Source organism: Carassius gibelio, chromosome A11 (assembly GCF_023724105.1).
Source record: "Carassius gibelio isolate Cgi1373 ecotype wild population from Czech Republic chromosome A11, carGib1.2-hapl.c, whole genome shotgun sequence".
NCBI lineage: Eukaryota > Metazoa > Chordata > Actinopteri > Cypriniformes > Cyprinidae > Carassius > Carassius gibelio.
The window spans coordinates 16,751,332-16,770,274 of record NC_068381.1 but is presented as its reverse complement, the minus strand read 5'-3'; the positions used below and the strand labels follow the sequence as shown (position 1 = coordinate 16,770,274).

The 18,943-nt window shown below is 37.6% G+C and overlaps 2 protein-coding genes across 3 annotated transcripts; both read left to right on the top strand.

The window, feature by feature from the left end:
- The first annotated feature begins 741 nt into the window (after positions 1–741).
- LOC128022498 (mitotic interactor and substrate of PLK1) lies at positions 742–7,057 on the top strand. 2 transcript variants are annotated; one of them, XM_052610135.1, is made up of 5 exons: positions 742–905; positions 2,527–4,882; positions 5,665–5,906; positions 6,220–6,258; positions 6,350–7,057. In XM_052610135.1, the coding sequence occupies exons 2-5, from the start codon at positions 2,542–2,544 to the stop codon at positions 6,434–6,436; spliced, it is 2,709 nt and encodes a 902-aa protein (XP_052466095.1). In that variant the 5' UTR covers positions 742–905; positions 2,527–2,541; the 3' UTR covers positions 6,437–7,057. The 2 variants fall into 2 exon arrangements, with proteins under 2 accessions (XP_052466095.1, XP_052466094.1); XM_052610134.1 differs by lacking the exon at positions 742–905 and adding an exon at positions 918–1,857.
- A 2,767-nt stretch (positions 7,058–9,824) lies between these two features.
- On the top strand, positions 9,825–14,813 carry LOC128022500 (thymic stromal cotransporter homolog). The gene is made up of 4 exons (XM_052610137.1): positions 9,825–12,707; positions 13,181–13,264; positions 13,392–13,548; positions 13,654–14,813. Exons 1-4 carry the CDS (start codon positions 11,756–11,758, stop codon positions 13,712–13,714), a joined length of 1,254 nt encoding a protein of 417 aa, XP_052466097.1. The 5' UTR covers positions 9,825–11,755; the 3' UTR covers positions 13,715–14,813.
- Positions 14,814–18,943: the final 4,130 nt, after the last annotated feature.

The window sequence follows — 18,943 nt, the reverse complement described above, 5'->3', positions numbered from 1 at the left end:
ATATGCCAAGCTTTATACACACAGTGGGACAGATGACTGAAATTCTACATAAATAAAATAAAACAAAACAAATGTGTATAGTACAATACTACTAGTGTCAAAAATACTTGGTATAATGGTATATTCAATAGCTAATAATATACTATTAATATTATACAAAGTCAAATACTTGTGCATTATAGTTTAATTTGACTGAGTACATTTTGATGTGGTTTGGTAACCTTTGTCTCTTCTTCTTCAGCTGTGCAAAAAAATTACAGTAGTAATATAGTAAAATGAAATAAAAATCATGGTTGCTTTAAAACCTTTAGTTTATGGTTCTTGTCCACTAGATGTCATGATTTGTATTATTCAGTCCACTAGAAACTGTCCAAAGCTTTCACTCGTAGACACTTTTCTACATGTTAAGTTAAACAGTTACTAGCGCTGAACTTAGAAAAAGACATTTGCTTGGCCATAAACTCTGGAATGTAATATATGAGTGTCATGCTCTGTACTTTCACTCATCTGCTCTGACCCAGTGGAGGTTTTCTTAATAAAACTTAAATGACTCCTTTAGCTTTAATTCTAATTGTGTTGTTGTTGGTATCCTCACTGCAGTCCATATGGCCACGGTAATTAGTTAACAAAAATGTCTACTGGTTTATTCAGGCCCATTTAACATCTCTGATTTTAATTCTGCATGCAGATGGTTCAGTAATATTAATAAACCAGGTGCCCATTCTTCCTCAAAACCCCATCCACAATCTATCAGCCTTATGCACTCCTTCGGTCTAGGTGTGGGGTGTGTTTATGCGTGTATATGTGATATTGGATGAACTTTGTCAAGTCAGTGCAGTAAAGACAGAAGTGTCTTCTGATGCATGTGACAGTACAGACTCTGACGCCACTGCTGATGTCTGAGGGTGAGTGTTGCTCGTTTTTCTTTAGCTTGAAATGTTTTGTGAGAATGAATATTTCAGCTTGTTATGCTAGAATACATAGCTTATATTATTTGTTCATTTGAAATGTGTGAGATCATTTCTCAGAGACACTGGATATATAACTGCCTAAGACGAGAACAGAGTTACATGTAAACAGTAAATTAAAACAGTAAAACACTGTAACTTAATATACAGATTTCCTGAAGTAAAAAAAAAAAAAATTAGATCTCAGTATTATATAATAAGGCATTTCTTAAATGCATTTTATGGCAGGAATGTTTCCTCTTACAGCCATTTTACTGTGACTGTAGGTTAAAGGTTGATCAGGTTGAATACGGTTATGTATCTTACGATAATTTTTTATGGAGCACTTTGATCTGTCTGAAACAAAGTGAAAGAGTGAGATTTTATCAACTTTTTTTGTGTACTCTGTATTACAGTGGACATCTATCAAAGCATGTCTGTTCTGTTATCAGTGGTTGTTTTATTATCATGAAATTGCATTTACCTGAATATGAAGCTGTAATTCAGTGAACATATATTTAAAAAGGTTTTAAGGATATAAAGGCTCACTGTAGCATAATTCCATGACCTTGTTTTGGTTATCACACTTCTTTAAAGCTACAGTATATTTTTCAAACACTTTTTGGGACACCCCTCAAACAGTCTGAGCCAATCAGGAAAGGCAGATCGGTGGATTCCAGGAAACAGGCCTGCTGTCATTTTATCAGCAGTTCACAGTTCACTAAGTCACACACGGACACCAGTGACAGTGAGCAAAACTCCCTCACAACTACGTAAACTTCTTCAAAGCGGCACACAGTCTTATCTATTGTTTTTGATGCAGTACTCAAACCAGATAATGTTTTTCCCCACAATGATAAATATATTTTTCTTTAAAATGGAGTAGCACATGTCTCTTCAATAACGTGAGGTGAGTGCTTTTTAAACCAATATAATCAACATCTGAAGACCTTCGTATACTTAGAATAATGTTTTGTTATCAGAAACGTTATACAAAAAATTCTACTGGGATTAAATGAATTTTTTTTTACATATATAAAAATATATATTTTTTCACTCATGTTTATTAAAAACTTCATCAAAATTCATATAATATTTAGAAAAAAATATATTTGGAATAATCCATGGAGTGCAATTGTATGCAATGTATTATGTTAATTATTGCAAAAGAGATTCAGAAAGGTGTATTTGTACTAAGCAGAAGATGGGTTCATGTATACTATAAAAATGTCAAACAGAAACATGATTTTCAGCTGAATAGTAGGCTAGGAAGCAGGCTAGGGGCTAGGGAAAGGTTTATAAGTCAGGAATGAAAGTGTACTGTCTGTTTCTAGTGTTATATTTTTAATACCATTTCATTTTTTTTATATAATGTAAAATGTTTGAGAAATATTCTAAATGTACATTTTATATGTTCTTAACTCTTAATAAACAACTTGTTAAACCTGACATCTTAAAGCATATTACATATTTGAATATACTTTTACTTACCCTCTATACACAGTATGTGTTAGAAATCTGAAACACTCCACACAGTCGAGTATAAATATGTTTTCTTTCTTCTTTTGTTTTTACCCAGAGACAGGCATCAACTATGTTGGTCAACCCATATGATGCAAGCACTCACTCCTCAGTAGAGGAGCAGGCTGTGATCCATTCCCATTCTTCTCTGAGACCTCCACTTCCCAGGCTTGCCCAGAACCATCCACCACCCAGAGACCCCATGACTAGCAACCCAAAGCTTTGGGTGATAAAGCCCCTCTCCCCTAAGCTAGAGCAGTCAGATTTGCGCTCGATATTAAGCCCAACTGGCCAACCACAGTTGCTAGAAAACACATGCAGTAGCAGTCAGGACAGCGACTCTTTCGGGTTCAGCTTGGAAAGTATAACAGTAACAGGCATGCAGCCTACTGTGATGGTGTCATCTAGGAGTAGCACTCCAGATGTGGTGGTCCAGGCTCGACAAGTGGCTGTGTCTGATGATGGAAGTGACAGTGAAGACTTTAGGCCCAGTACTCCAAGCAGTACAGGCTCATATGTTGGATTCTATTCCTTTGTAGATGACCCAGCAAGCCCAGAAGCTGAGATGAATGAAGTCTACATGGTTTCTCCACAAAGGCAGGCCAAACTCAATACCTTGAAGGAGAAGAGCACCTTTAAGCTACAGACGTACACAGAAGAAAAGAGACCTGGAAGGCTATTTGAAGAAACTAACGGAGATGACTGTTACCAAATTGAGGACACCTCCACAGTCAATGAAGACAAGGAAAATCCAGACCGAATGGAGATCATCCGGAATCAGGCACCCAAAAAAAGCCCTGCTCTTAAAAGTCAGTGGAGTACCTTAGAAAATCTGGACCTCAGTAGCACTCCGCAAAGGCTCATGGATGGGTTTAGTTTAAACTACAAACCAGTGAGTGTAAAGACTGAACAAACCAGGGTTGAGTCTAGCACTATAGACAGTGAGCAAATTGACTTCAACGCAGCACGAAAGCAGTTTCTAATGATGGAACGATCAAAACAGAATCCCTTCCTGCAGAGTACTGAGCGCCCCCCTTATTCCCCCAAAATGCGAGGAAGGTCTCTATCCTCAATAGCCAGCATATTCAATCCAAAACAAGTAAGCAAAGAGAACAGCATAGATGAGAATCAGATCGCACTAGTAACACAACAACAAGAAATAGAAGTAAAGACTGTAACTGTGACTGAGGATTCAAATAATAAAGTTCCAAGTGGTGCCTTCGAGGACATTGACTCTGGTCTTGGTGAACGAAGTGGAGGCTATGCCAGTGATGGTAGCATTTCGAATGATCCTTCCATTACAGAAAAGGGAAGTAGTTTGACAATGATAAGTGCAGAGGAGACTCCCATTCAAAGGGAAATTAGAATTGCCCAACAACGGGAAGAGAGTCTACGTCGATTAAGGGGTATTTTGCACAAAGACAATTCAGAGATGGTGGAGATCAGGATAAAGCCAATTCTGTCCCTGTCATCTTCACAGGTGAAAGCTCCCAAAACCAGAGAACAAAACAGAGTTAGTTTCCTTATTCAGCGAGAGCATGAGAAACTGCGACAGATCACAAACAGTGTTTCAAGCCATGATACCCAAGAGAACCAAGTACAGGAAAATAAGAAGTCAGTTGAGTCAAAACCGGATGAAATTCCAGTCACATCTTTAAGGGCAAGTATAAGCGAAAGTCCCACAACTGATTTAGAGCAAAGCACAGTCTCTGCAGATGACATGTGGATTTCAAAGCAACCTGCACTAGTAGAAGAAGGTGACGTCTTGGACTCAAAAGAAGATCTTTCGCCTTGCTGTCCTCATCGACATCCTGATGAATCTATCCTTCAGAGAAACCCTGACAGCAGCACTTTTAGAAACCAATTAGGTGCATATCCTGAGGACAACAACCATTCTAAAGTAAGGGTTCATAAAGAGAATGGTGTTGAGTGCCAAATCCCTAATCTCAGAACAAAGAAAGGGCCATCCTGGTTTATGGAAAATGACAACAGCATGTCAGGAAAGAACAGGTTCCACTTTCCAAATACTCCGTCCCCACTGGAACCTGCAAAATCTAGTCGGTACACTCCTACCTGGCAAACTCACCTTGACTACACCGACTGGAGTCCCAAAATCCAGAATGCCCCAAACAATATCCGTCAGGAAATCGAAGAAGACCTCAGAAGAGAACAAGAGCTTCAAGAGCTGAGAGAGTCCAGTAGTCAGTCTTTCTCAGTACCCAACTCTGCATTAGTGAATCCAGCGCTAACTTCCTCTGAACCCATGACCCCACTAGCCAGTGAGGAAACTGTGTTTTCACCACAAAATCCACATGGGAACATGGCAGAACTGGATTCGGTATTTCCAGAAAAGAAGACTGATTATAGTAATCCTTATTCCTGGAGTCGGGACACTTCTCAATTATCCACTACAGGTATAACTGTTCAGTCTCGCTGCATTCAGACATGTTTAACATAATGGTTTAAGGGGGAGGGGGATACAAGCATTATCTGTCTAACTGCCTTTTGTTGGGAAACTATTATTTTTCTGTATAGTGTTTGTGGCAAGTGCATTTTGTAGCATTCTTGTTCATACCTTAATGATTAATTTAAGTGTTAAATGTTTATGGATGTCAGCAGCACCAAGGAATGAGAAGTTTCTGAACTTTGGACATACAATGGCATTCTGCTTCATTGAAGAATGATTAATCATTTACTTATGGATGCGAATGCACATTTCAAGTTAAAGGTTGCTTTTTCGGACAATCACATGCACACATGCTATGTCTTGATTTACAATATAATTTGCGCTGGTGGTTAGTGCCCTCTACAAGGATTCATGTCAGGCTGAGGTCACATAACACTTGTTCAGGTTCTGTATGCATAATGAAAATAAATTTAAATTAAATGTATGCATTTAGCAGACGCTTTTATCCAAAGCGACTTACAGTGCATTCAAGCTATCAATTTTTACTTATCGTGTATTCCCAGGGAATCGAACCCCCAACATTGCGCTTGATAACACAATGCTCTACTAATTGAGCTACAGGAAAACTCAAATAAAATAAGACTACATAAGACGTACAGTATGTTCAGATGTATTAGTTTAAACAATTTACAATGGAAAACGTGATAACTAAAAAAGTACGGGAATTGACTTTTATGAATGTATGAATCATAGCAATAATCTCTTGTTTTTGTTTTTTTATCTCCAAAGATAAAGGTCCACAGTTGTCCTCAACTCGACCCAGTTTCAGACTTCCCTCTATGTCAATTATGACACCCCAGCCATGGGGCAGCCCAAAACCCATGTCCCCAACTGTTTCCCGAGCACCCCCCGTCAAGCCCTTGAGCGCACTTGCTGAACTGTCATCGCCTTCTTCCCAGAAAGGACTGACTGAGACGCTGCTAAAGGACTTTGAGGACAGACGGATCAAACTAAAACTGGAAGAAAGTGCAGTGAGTGAAGTTTCTTTCAGGAAACAGTCTGAAAACACAAACCTTGCCAGGAAACAGTCCTTAAAGGGATAGTTTACACAAAAAGGAAAAATGTGTAATCACCTTCATTTCATTCCAAATCGCGAATTAATGGAAGAAAGAAAGTGGTAAACATATGAAATGACCTGCATAAGTAAAGAATAACATTTTTGGGTTAACTATCCATTTAAGGGATTAATGTCATAATAAGCAGCTGTGATTGATTTAAAAATTGATTTAGAGCTGTATTGAAAGATCCTTCTCTTTATAACTTTTTCTTTCCTCGTTGTCTCAGTACGCTGGGATCCAACCTATCGACGCCATAAACAATGAGGTGAGATGAGGTTTTCAATATCTAGTGCCCTCTGCTGGATTCTGTACCAGATCCAGTTTGATCATGTTGTGTAACTCTGGTTTCTTGGCAGGTTGTAGAGGCCACCCGTGTAACAAGGCATAAAAACCAAAGAGCCCTACAGTGGGAGGCGGGCATGTATGCCAACCAGGAGAGCTAATGAATCAGCACAAACATAACAGGATGCACTTGAGAAATCATCTTCAGACGAGAATGACTGGGTTTAATTCCACATTGCACTTCAAAGCACCACCTCTCCATATAAAGTCAATGAAGATGAAACATGGACATTTCTTCCATTTCATTCACAGTTTAGCTGGATGTTCTGAATTGACTGGCGTGGTGGAAATAGGTATAGGTGTGGAGAGCATTTTACCTGCTTGGGGTGAATTGTAAACTCTAGCACACTGGATTATGATAAATTTCTTTATCTATTTCTCCGCCAGTACTAACATTTAACTACTTTCCTTAATACTTATAAAATATATAGGCTACATGGTCATACAAATCTGTCAACTGACAATAAAACATAAAACTGTATTCCAGTTTATTAATCTCACTAACCTTAAAATCCTTAGTGCTTTAATGGATAGACCAGTTTGCCTTTAATATAAGGAATAGAACCAAACAAACAAAAAAAGTAGAATCACAGAGTTCCTACACAGAGAGGAGAGGCCATGAAATCTGGACCTGGACATGAACTCATTAACACATATGCCTGTTGATGTGGTCTTTATTTTGAAATAACGTTGAATAATTAAAAAAAAAAAAAATACATAAACTATAAATAATCCATAGAAGATTATTTTTGTATTGAATACTGAAGATTAAGAAAGTTGCGATTTTCTTGAATGTACAATTTACATTACAGATTAGACGTTGTAAATTATGTCATTATCGCTCAATTTTGTTGTAATATTATTCTAGTATGTCAAATCTAATATCAAAAGATGATATTGATGTATTCTGTATTCTGTGTTGTTAACACATAGTAATATTCTAATATACAAACTATATAATAAAAGGCTTGATTTTGTTAGACATGTTTCATTTAAATTTTATAGCTTTTGGATATAAGATTTTAAGGTTTTAGTGACTCCCAACCACAGGTTCTGTAGAAGATACTAAAAAAAAAAAAAAAGATTAATAATAATAATAATAATAATAATATATATATATATATATATATATATAGTATGAGTGAAAATGATCACATTTTGTATTAGATGTTTATGAAAATGAACTTGAGCCTTATTAATTTGTTTGGATACACAAGACAAAAAGGTTGTGAAACACTAGTCTAGTAGCCGTTAGAAAAGTTTTACATTTAACATTCAGCATGTACCTTTATAAGCATGAAAAAAATAAGTGCAATGTAAGTGTCTTGTCATGTTTGATAAATTGTAGCCTATGTTAACGTTTCAGCAATATTCTCATCCCATTAATTAAGAACTGTCAAAACTGACATCTCTTCACATGGTTTCAGGATCCAATCCGACTAATGAATACTTCGATGCAATATTTCAGATAAATTGATTTATTAAATCTTAATACTTTATGGGGTTCGGTTGTTTATTTGCGTTTTCTTTGAATGCTGGTATATGATTGACCATGGCACAACAGCGCCCTCTATAGAATAAACTCCATTACAGTTTTTCTTGGTACATTTCTCCAAACTCAGGTAACAGCCCTCGAAACAGTTAACACACGTTTTTCATTAAGTTCTTTAATGAGGAGTTCAGGTGTATAACAATTTGTCACCCCCACACACACGTATTATGCAGAAAAGTACATGGGTAAATAAATAAAAAAAGTGATAAATATACTGCATTCGTTTACTTAATTTTATTGACCATGCATCTCAATTACGTCTGGCCAGAGAGTTTCATCTACATCATAGAAAATATTTTTCACGAGTCATGCATCATGGGGAAAAACACCTCGAATGGTGTATCCATCCTTGACATGCTCGTGCCCCGATATCTCCACAGGCCTCTTCCATCGCTTGAAGACTTACTTGGTTGTAAGGGTTGCAATCATGTACTTTCCATCTCCAAGAGGAGAAGAATTCCTCAGTTGGATTCAGGAAAGGAGAATATGGTGGAAGAAACACCATAATGAACTGTGGGTGATTCTCAAACCACTCTTGCACTAGAGCTGAATGGTGGAATTGGACATTGTCCCAAACAACTACAAAATTCCTCACCATTTGCTCCTGATCACCCTGGGGAAAGAGGATTTCATTGAGGTTTAAAAGGAAGTAGGAGCCTTGCTGTGTTGTATGGTCCCAAGACAGCATTGTGTGCCACACCAGCTGTAGACATTGCTGCACAGAGAGCGATGTTGCCTCCTCGTTGTCCAGGGACATTTACTTTAGCATGATGGCCAATCACATTTCTCCCTTTTTTTTTTTTTTTGAAGATTGATGCCTGCTTCATCAACATACAGGTACTCATAAGGAGTTGCACTGCTATCCAACTCCAAGATTCTCTAGAGTAAAAAGAAGACAAAAAGGTTAAATAGTAAATTTGTGTTTTACAGTAATGGCATTGATTGCGGTCAATACTACTGTGAAATTGTTGCTGAAGTTTGAGTACACACTTTGAAGCATCAGTATGCATAGATATGCCTAAATCTTTTCACATATAGTAGCACGGAAGAGTTTATGGACATACTTAAAATTCAGGAAAAAATATATCTTTGAGTTGACCGTAAAATTGCAGTAATTGGGTTGCACATACTTGAACAAACTGGAATCGCAACTCCTTCACTCTAACGGAGTTCCTCTCCAAGGACACTTTGTATACTTGCTTCATTCGGATAGCATTTGTTCTTAGAACACAAGTTGATTGTCCTGTGTTATTCTTTGCTGAATTCCTTTGAGGCGGAGGGTGTTGTTCTGGACCACCATATCAACAATGGCATGCTCTTGTTCAACTGATAAAAAAGTCTGGTTCGTCCACCTGAATGTTCTCGAACTTCAATTCTGAAAGGTTTGGACAAGCAGGAACATTTACTGTAGAGATCTAGACCTATATCAAACAAGACTACATGGACTCATTGTAAAAGTAGAATGATATAGTTACTTTCCGGTTTTCCCTTAGAAGTGTACGGATAATTGAAGCCACTGTGGATCTGTTTATATTGGGCTGAACTCTCTGGCCAGCTTCTCTCAGTGAGAGACATGATTTATGACATGGTCAATAAGTGTGGCTCTGATTTCATTTGAAACACACGTGTACCCTACCCTCATTCTACCTCTCCTCCCTCCTCTTACACCTTGGCCCCCTCTTCCTCTTTGCCCTCCTATTCCTCCCTTTCCACCTCTTATATCTTCTCTTTCCACTATACCATTGCCCTCCAATCTATCCATCTCTTCTATCTCTTCTCCTCTTCCTACATCCTCAGCTCTTCTCACTCTTCCTCCTACATCTTCAGCTCTTCTTTATCTTTCTCTGTCTCTATCTCCTCTTTGGCGTTAATTGAAGACACAAGGTGTGCAATTGACTATTTAGTTAATATATTAAAGATTTGTTTGGCTGTATGAACTGGTGTGATAAAATAATGGATTTTTGTGCACAGTGTTTTGAGAAAATTATGCTTTTGATTTGTGATGATTTGTATGACATGAAGGAGAATTTACTATCTGTTTAGGACAATTACAGAGTGTACTGATCACTGTGTTAACTGTTTTGAGAGCTGTTACCTGAGTTTGGAGAAATGTACCAAATCGATTGAGGAAAAACTGTAATACATTATTTTATACATGCATGCAATGCAGTTTACTAAATAGTTTGAATTTAATGCCAGTGTAAAATGTGTTTTAACAACAAGTGTTTAAATAAAGCCACATATGCTACACAAGACCCGAATCCCCCCTGAACCTATGTATTAGGACTACACTTTGTTTTATGCTCTCAGAAGTGAAATGAGGTGAATCTGGTGGTAGACGCATTCACAAGCAGCAACAAGTTACCCTTTAAAATCACTTTCACTTCAATCACACAACTTTCATTCTGCATGAGCGTTCAGTTCCACTCTTTCCTGGCAATTAAAATCCATTTGCAGTGAGTATTAATGCAACTTTTTTTTCTACCTGTATTAATACATTTATATTCAGCCTGCACTAGCAATTAAATGCTTTAATGTATACATGTGTTATTGTGTGCATAATGAGTGAGACAACATTTTCCAAACTCTAATTATATTAGGAGCTGTTGTTACAATTGATCATTACTGTTTTCTATATTAATATATTTTAAATGCAATTTATTCCTGTGATGCAAATCAGAATTTTCAGCATCATTACTCCAGTCTTCAGTTTCACATGATCCTTCACCATTTAATTTGCTGCTCAGGAAACATTTCTCATTATTATTAGTTATTCAAACGTTACAGAGCAGGTATGATTTAAGTAAGGAATAACTGACACTCGTCCATTGAATTATTAGAGAATAATGCACAGCCACCCACGACCACAACTGAAAGCGGAGTTATGTGCATCATTTTTTAAATATTCAACAGACAAGAGTTAATTATTCCACTTTTACTACGGTTACTACACCTCAGGACATTGTTCAGATGATGTGTTTCTAGACATTTGTCAGGGTTTTGTCCTTGAAATGCATTTGTAGGATTAAAATTTCTCATCCAGTGCCTCTGTTGCTAATTCCAAAAAGTCAGTAAAGACCTAGCAATGAAGGTTTGTGCCTTTGATAGCAGACTAATTTATAATGAAGTCATTAAAGAGACAGAGAAAGAGATTTAGCCCTGTTTGAGCATCTATCAGCAGTTGTTTGGCAGCAATGTCCCTTCTAACAGAAAAACTGTTATGTTTATCTGCTTCAAGAACAGCACCGCTGTTACCTCGCTTGTGAAAAATGGCATGGAGCTTTGAAGTTATTGAGCTTTTTTACTGATTAATAGTCAAAGCAGCACTGACAACATGTTTCTGTGTGCGTGTATGTTTATGTGTATGTTGGCGAAAGAAGAGTGCTTTCTGTAGATAATTAAATGTAACTTTGTGGCAAAAGCATGGAAACAGTTTATCAATTTTTACAAATTGGTGTGTCTTGCCATATTATTTTAATATATTATCTGAATTATGAACACACTGGTTTGTAGGGGAAACAGTTTTACCATTTACTGCATGTTGTTATTCTGATAATAATAAAAACATATATAATTATAAATAATTAGAAATAATCTGGAGTAATGGCTTTTGAAAATTCATCTTTGCATCACAGGAATAAATTATATTTTAAAATCGACTCTACTAGAAAACAATTCTTTAAATTGAAATAATATTTCACAATATTACCGTTTTTACTGTATTTTTGATCAAATAAATGAAGCCATGGTCAGCATTTTTTTTTTCAAAAACATAATTATTCCAAATATACACACACATAGTAATACTGCTTATCTTTTGCTTTAAAGGTTAAAAATCACAGACTCGAGCTCCCAGTCTGCCAATAAAATGGGGGCCATTCTGACTTTGGTGGAGCCGGTGGTTGTGATCAATAAACTGGGGACATCCTTCTTTGATATGGCCCTCACACAGACCGTGTACAACCAGTCGCTGAAGGCAACAGCTGGAGACAGCGATAAGGCACAGGCCTTATCCTCACGCTTTCTTCTTATTCAGAGTGTGTTGTCTTCTGTGGCGGCCATGTTGTCCATTATACCACTGAGCCGTCTGGCAGATCGTCATGGACCTAAAGTCTTCCTAGTGTCCTCTCAAATGGGTTCGGTTTTAGGCATGTTCATGCTGGTCATCTTCATTTACTGTGAGGCTCCACTGGAGCTTCTATATTTGGGTTCTTTGCTGCATGGTTTGAGCGGAGGCGGGCCGATGTTTTGGGCTGGGGTGGCAGCTCTGGCATCTCTCAGCTCAAAGCAGGGCAAACGCACTCTTAAACTCAACATCGTAGACTTCTGTTTTGGGATCGCAGGGGTGGTGGGAGGTCTTCTGTCTGGATATCTATACCAGATGGGACCATCAGTTCTCCTTCTGACAGCAATTCTAGTCAGCATTGTGGCATTACTGTACACTGTGTTTGCCCTGACTGACTCGAGACGTTCCCTATCCGAGAGCGAGCCATTGCTGGCTGAATCCGAAAGTGGGAAAATGTTGGATCGAGTCTCTATAGGCATGCTGATGGCAGCAATGATGTTGTTTATGCTAGGCGTGGTCGGGGCAGAAAATGTGCTCCAGCTCTATGTGCTAAAGCCCCCTCTGAGCTGGGACTCGGTTTGGGCCGGATATGGCAGGGCCGCCACCAGTGCCATGTATCTCAGTAGCTTCTTAGGGGTTCTGAGTCTGTTCAGTGTGTTGGGAGACACAGCCCTCACTCTGCTGGGTATTGTGTCCAACTGTACTGGGATGGCAATTATGGCATTCGCTATAGAAAGCTGGGTCTACTTCCTGGGTGAGTTTTTTTGTTGCCGCGGACTTGGCAACACTTATTATTATTGCACTTTTACATATCCACAACTCACGATAACATACACTTGCATGTTTTTTAACCCTGCAGACTTAGTCGCAGCAAACAGCGCGAACAACTGCATGAAATAAAACATACATATATCAACAGAGATCTCTCAATTCTATCGTAGATGTTTTCTGGTGATTTAAGCTCATCTGCACTTTTTCTGTAATGTAGAGACGTTGTATGTCCATAGCTGCCAGGTTATATGAATTGTTTTCATGATAGAAACTGAACTGTTGAGTTTCCATCATTGATTCACGTGTTCATCAATTTACCTCTTGTGAAGCTAAAAGTTTCAGTTTTTGGAATAAAACTAATTCATAATGAAGTCATTTTATTTAGTCCTCTCTCCATACTATTGCTTCGTCCAGTGAAAGGATTTTGTATTTTTCTGCATGTGTTGTTTTAAGCAGCTAGAGGAATCATGATGTTTGCCTGCATCCCCATGCCAACACTTCGAGCCATGCTGTCCAAGAATCTGCATCCTCAGCAATATGGTAAAGTTACAACGGCATAGAAACAAAAACTTCAAATGTGCTTCATCAGAGTACAAGGCATATTGTTGAGGCCATGCTGCCTGTTATATGATACTTAATGAGAGTTCTCTGCTGTGTTTCTTGGCAGGGCGAGTGTTTGGGCTGCTCCAGCTGGTTCTGGCTGTGACAGATCTCTTGTCTAATGTCTTTTTCACCTCGATTTACCCACTTACTCTCGGCTGGTTCAGTGGCTTCTGCTTCCTCCTCTCCTGTGCCATTAGTTACATCAGTGCCGTCCCGATCATGTATGTAAATCTGATGTAAAAAAAATTATGCTCTTCAGCAAATATTCCTTTGGTGGTTTCTTCTCAGATCATGCAGAGTTTACAGCTACTAGTTTTGTTTTTCAGTTATCGAAGTGGCAGAGACTTGAGACTTGGATCCATTTGTGATGATGAACACTTACATTGAAATGTGTCTGTTCTTATTTTGATTCAGTACTATGGAGCTGCAAAAGAATTGCATTCCTTGCATTGCCCAAAAAACTTTCATGTTCTGTCGCAAAAGTGTTGAAATCCAAGGAGAAATGTTTAAGCTTTTGCATTTGCTCACAAAACTTTTGCAATAGAATATGAAACTCTGGGAAAAGGACACAGAAATTTTGCACGAAATAGCAAAGTTTCTCAACGTAACGCAAAAGATTTGCACACAAATGTAAAAGCATGGATTTTTATTCTTCTCTGATTAATTTCTCTTTAAGGACTGTATATTTGTATTAGACATATTCACATAACTATATCTGTCAAGTTTCAACTTATGCATGACATCAAATTTGATTGCAATAATACAAAGTGCAATACACAATAATATAACATCAAAGAATTAATGAAAGAACTAATGAAAGTATGATATAAAAGTCTGTCTAGCTTTCTTGCAGGAGACATAGTTTGGTAAAAATATGTCTTGTTTAAAGTGGAAATAGCTTTTGTTCTTAACATGAAATTTTATCAGCATTTTAGGACTGGACACATGAAGTGTCAAATGTTTTCAGCAGCTCTGCATGGTTTCACCTGTTACAGTGAATAGTCTATGTTTATGGCATTTGTTACTCCCAATAAACCTACTTATTTTCCTATGGTTATCTGCTCAGTCATACTATTCTCTAGTGGGATAGTATTTGTAGCAGCAAGGGCAAATGGTTCTGCAGGATACTTTTTACGAGTTCTTTTTTTTAATTTTATTTCAGTTCAGAGTAAGGATACTTTTTTCAGTTTATAAGGATTTATCATTTATCATTATTGGATTTTTTTGTCTTCCACAGATTCAGACAGCATCAGACCTCATTTTTTATTGTTTACTTTATTTAAAATGAAGAATTAGTCTGATGTTATTGTATCTAAAACATAATATAACATAACATAACAACATAAAACACATTTTACATTCAGGTCGTTTAATGTGTATTGTCCAACAGTTGCCACGTGGTGTCATCTAATCATCAATACACGGCCTACTATGGCAAGCAAATTTTCAATAAAAATGTTTTTTTGAATACTTTATTTTTATTTATTTATTTTTTCAAAAATAAACATAGAACAGACAAACAGCACTGTCTCTGACCACACAAGCAGAGAGAAATAAAACATTTTTTTTTTAATGAAATAAATATTATCAATAGTAAAAATAATAATAAAGTTACTAAAAAATTATAAGAATAATGACAATAAATATTTAGTTCAGTAGCCAGAAGTACTATAGTAAAAACCTAAAACACAATCAGTCAAGGTTGGTCAAGTGTAAGCCCTAGAGTGCCAATCAAATATGCCTGACCAAAGCCCAGACAGCTTGGTGTTCGTGTAATGCAAGCAGTGAACAGCCTTGAATTGGATCAGTTGGTGTTTGCTGTTTATTAAGCAGACCTGTATCATAGTCAGACACCTATCCCGAATATCATCAGAGACCTCGACCCCACAGATCTTCCTCCCAGGCTGCTTTAAATCTCTCAGTAGGGGCTGCAACACAGCTTTGAAATAAACGAACCAATTTGGATGTAAGATGCCTAGAATCTGGAGGATTTAGAAAAACATTTAAAAAAAAAACATGCTTTTAAGTTATTAAAGTTATTAAAAATTACTAATTTTGGATTTTACATAACGAAAGATAACGAAAAAGTGTCCATGAGACAAATAAAATTTCTCTCTTTACTGGCTAAAGGATGCAAACCTTCCCTCAACATAAAGGTCCTTGATGGGCCCTTCTCCCACCAGACAAAGTAAGTTCTATCAGTCCAGGGGGGTAACAAAGATTGACTGTGACAAATTGGCGTATGAACAGAGGTCCCTTGAAGGGACAAGACTTTTCTCACCTGATTAAAAATTGTAACTGAAATTTTTTAACACAAAGCTTAATTTATTCATCGCTGTCGGCCTGGAGATCAACATGGCCGCTAAGGAAGTGCCAACAGCCAGTTTAGTCTAAAATGGTTTGACTAATGTTTTAGGTCAATGGTTCTCAATTCAACTCTGTATATTTTGAATGTCTCTCTTTTTCAACATACCTGATTCAGATAACCAGTTTGTTAGAAGAGAACTGTGTTCTGATTGACAAGGTCCCTCCCTACACAGTGTTCATTGCTTCCAGAGCAGGGGAAATACGATGAAGTTTCCTTCACTTCGGAACATTCATTCACGGATGTGTGCTATGCCACGGTCTGCACAGACAAAACTTACTAGAGAAGTGTAAAGTGAGACTGAATAAACATCTTTAAATAAGTACAATTTAAATTCACATCTCACACACTTTAATTCCCATTGAATGGAACATATTTGCTTCATTCAAACTGGAATCATGGCAGAATATCCTGTGATGTCCACTTACGGTCTAATGGAACAAATGTCTGAAGTCATTAGAGATACAGACAAAATGTGCAGAGCGGTGGTACGTGAGGACTGGAATTGAGAAGCACTGTTTTAGATAATTACAATTATATTTTAGTGAGTCGTAAATATAGTTTTAATAGTCACAATGATAATTTAATATATTTCCAATTCTAATTTAATAAAACGGTCCACTCAGTTCCTGAAGGACAAACAAAGTCCTGTTCAGTTTTATTTTCAGCTGTTCCACTCAGTTCAGAATGTCAGAATGGGGAAAATAAAGTTTCATGATGACTTTATTCCATATGACTTGAATTCAATTCTAAATATCTCTAGACAAGTTTTGACTAGACAAAAATCTGATTAAAGAAATTTGAATTCAATTTGATTAGCCATTATGTTACTTTTGGATACATAAAAAGTATTTTTAACATTTAAATGGTGAGGAATTAATGAGATCATAAATTTAAAATATATCAAATATAAACACATGTAAGAGACATCTTAAATGTTATGTTTTACTAGTGAGAATGAAATTAGATATACAAAGCACAAATTATAGTTGACTTTAATAACAATGTCTAGTCGTCAAAACTCATTAAACACATCAGAAAATACAGACCCTTTGCACGTGACGTCACCCTCTACTCGCGCGAATTGTGAACGCCATGACGGTCGGCAGAAGTGCTATGCTGTAGGACGGACGGCAAGCCAAATGAGTACCAGTTCGTGTTCGTCCATGTAATAAAAGTTTTATTTATTTTTTTACTTGTAAGCACAGTGCAGCGTTAATGGTCAAACTGTATTTACAATGTTAAAGTGGCTGAAAACAATAAATATTCTTATTAGGAATAAAACTGCATCATTTTTTAACTGTGCAGAGCTGTAACGTTAGCTGAATAGTTAGGCCTACTACGCTACTGCAATTTTAATATTGGTCATTGTGGTGGTACTTGGACAGCCAAATATTTTCTGAGGTGGTACTTGGTATAAAAAGTTATAGATCAACTGCATTAGAAAGTGGCATTGGCACACCCAGTGAACAATGGTAACTTAAGGGGGTAGCAAAGAACGGGTAGCCAAGATAATACAAAATAAACCCTAGATCGACGTCTTACCTTTGCCAGTATGAGGTACCTCCCCGTGCCGTGAGCATAGCATCGCGTACCAGTCACCCAGCCAGCTACAAAGAACTGGTAAGCATCCAGACTTTTAAAAGCTTTGACAGCAGCACCTGTGTATGGGGATACCCCGTTTATCACATAGTGGTACAGATCGTGTGGAATGAAGTCAGGTAGACTCTGCGATTTAATGAGGTCCGTGAAAACGGAGGAAAAAGGAAAGGATCGGTATCCAATCCTGCGATCTCCAACTTATCGAAATACCGTTCTTTGTGAGCACCTACCAGCTGCCCTACCTTGACCGATAACGGCATGACAGGCTTGTTCAATAGAAGAAGCCATAAAGTATTTAGCCATTACTATTTAGTTTGTGCTTCCGGTGATTTTGCCGTCCGTCATGGTCGTAGTTACGTGTTTGCAAAGGATCTATTATTTATATTGTGTAGCTATTATTACTAGCCAATAAGTCAAAATTGCAGAACAGATATCTGGAATTTTGACTATAGTCAAAACTAAATTATGCTGAAGGAGTGGATGCCGAGTTACCATATCCTTCATACCAGAGATGGGACCAAGTCCCCATGTCTGCTTTATACTGATATTATATTATATTATTACATGATTTCTTGTTTGACTATTAATCAAGTTATAGCAAGAGTGAAATGTGTAACCTTATGTGTGCTGTATTTCTTTTCCTCAAGATTAATGTCCACATATTATGTGTGTGTATCCAACCGTAATGATAAGACACTTGCCAGTGCTAGAAAGCCTTGAATTTTAGATAAGTTCTCTGTGTATGTGTGTTAGTATCTGTCTGTACAGGGAGAAGCTCAGACAGTCCCAGGACAAACGATCAACTGCCAGTGTCCAGCGTATCAGATATACGTCTTTGGAGAGTTTTATCTATGTTTTGGAACCAATCAGAATTTTGTTGACTCATGTATTGACGCAATTAGTATCCTCTGTCAGGGTATAACTGTGGTTGATTTTGTATTGTACTGGGGGCGGCCTGCGAACTCCTTCGAGAGTGTTGAAGCTGACTTCTGCTGATGAAATTGCAAACTATTTTCTTCAAGTAAAATTATTATTATTAATTGAACTCATCTCTGAGTCCTGGTCTTCATTGCGACATATCTGGTCCTTGGGTTTTAACTGTAAATTCCCCTACAGTTAATGGTGGAGGATCGGCGGGCAATAGTTCTTTGTTGACATCCCTGATCAATCATCAAACCAAGGTAGGAAAGATTTTAGATTTAATATTATTGGTTAGGAACTGTCTGTAAGTGGAGGGGGTCGAGAGAAGGAGGAACGATAGACTCACTCAGACGTGAGGGGGTAGACACCAGCTCCAGGGTGGAGTAAGGTAAATTGGTGTCACAATATACCTGTAAATATGTAACCTTGTGAGTATAAGGGGTACAAGTACACATCGGTAGGTCTTGATATAAGATATTTAGAGATGTGTACAGTTACAGAGGGAACAGGTGCACACCTATAGGTCTTAGAGAGAGACGTAAAAATTTGTTTCTAGGTGTGCACAGTCCAGGGGGGGACAAAAACGCATTCTTAACAGGCATGTGAACCCGTAAAGGGCAGTGCTGGGTCAAGCACCGAGGGACAAGGGACACATAGGGCCGTAAATAGGCAGTGCTGGGTCAAGCACAGAGAGCCAAAAGCACGAGAGGCCATAAAGGGCAGTGCAT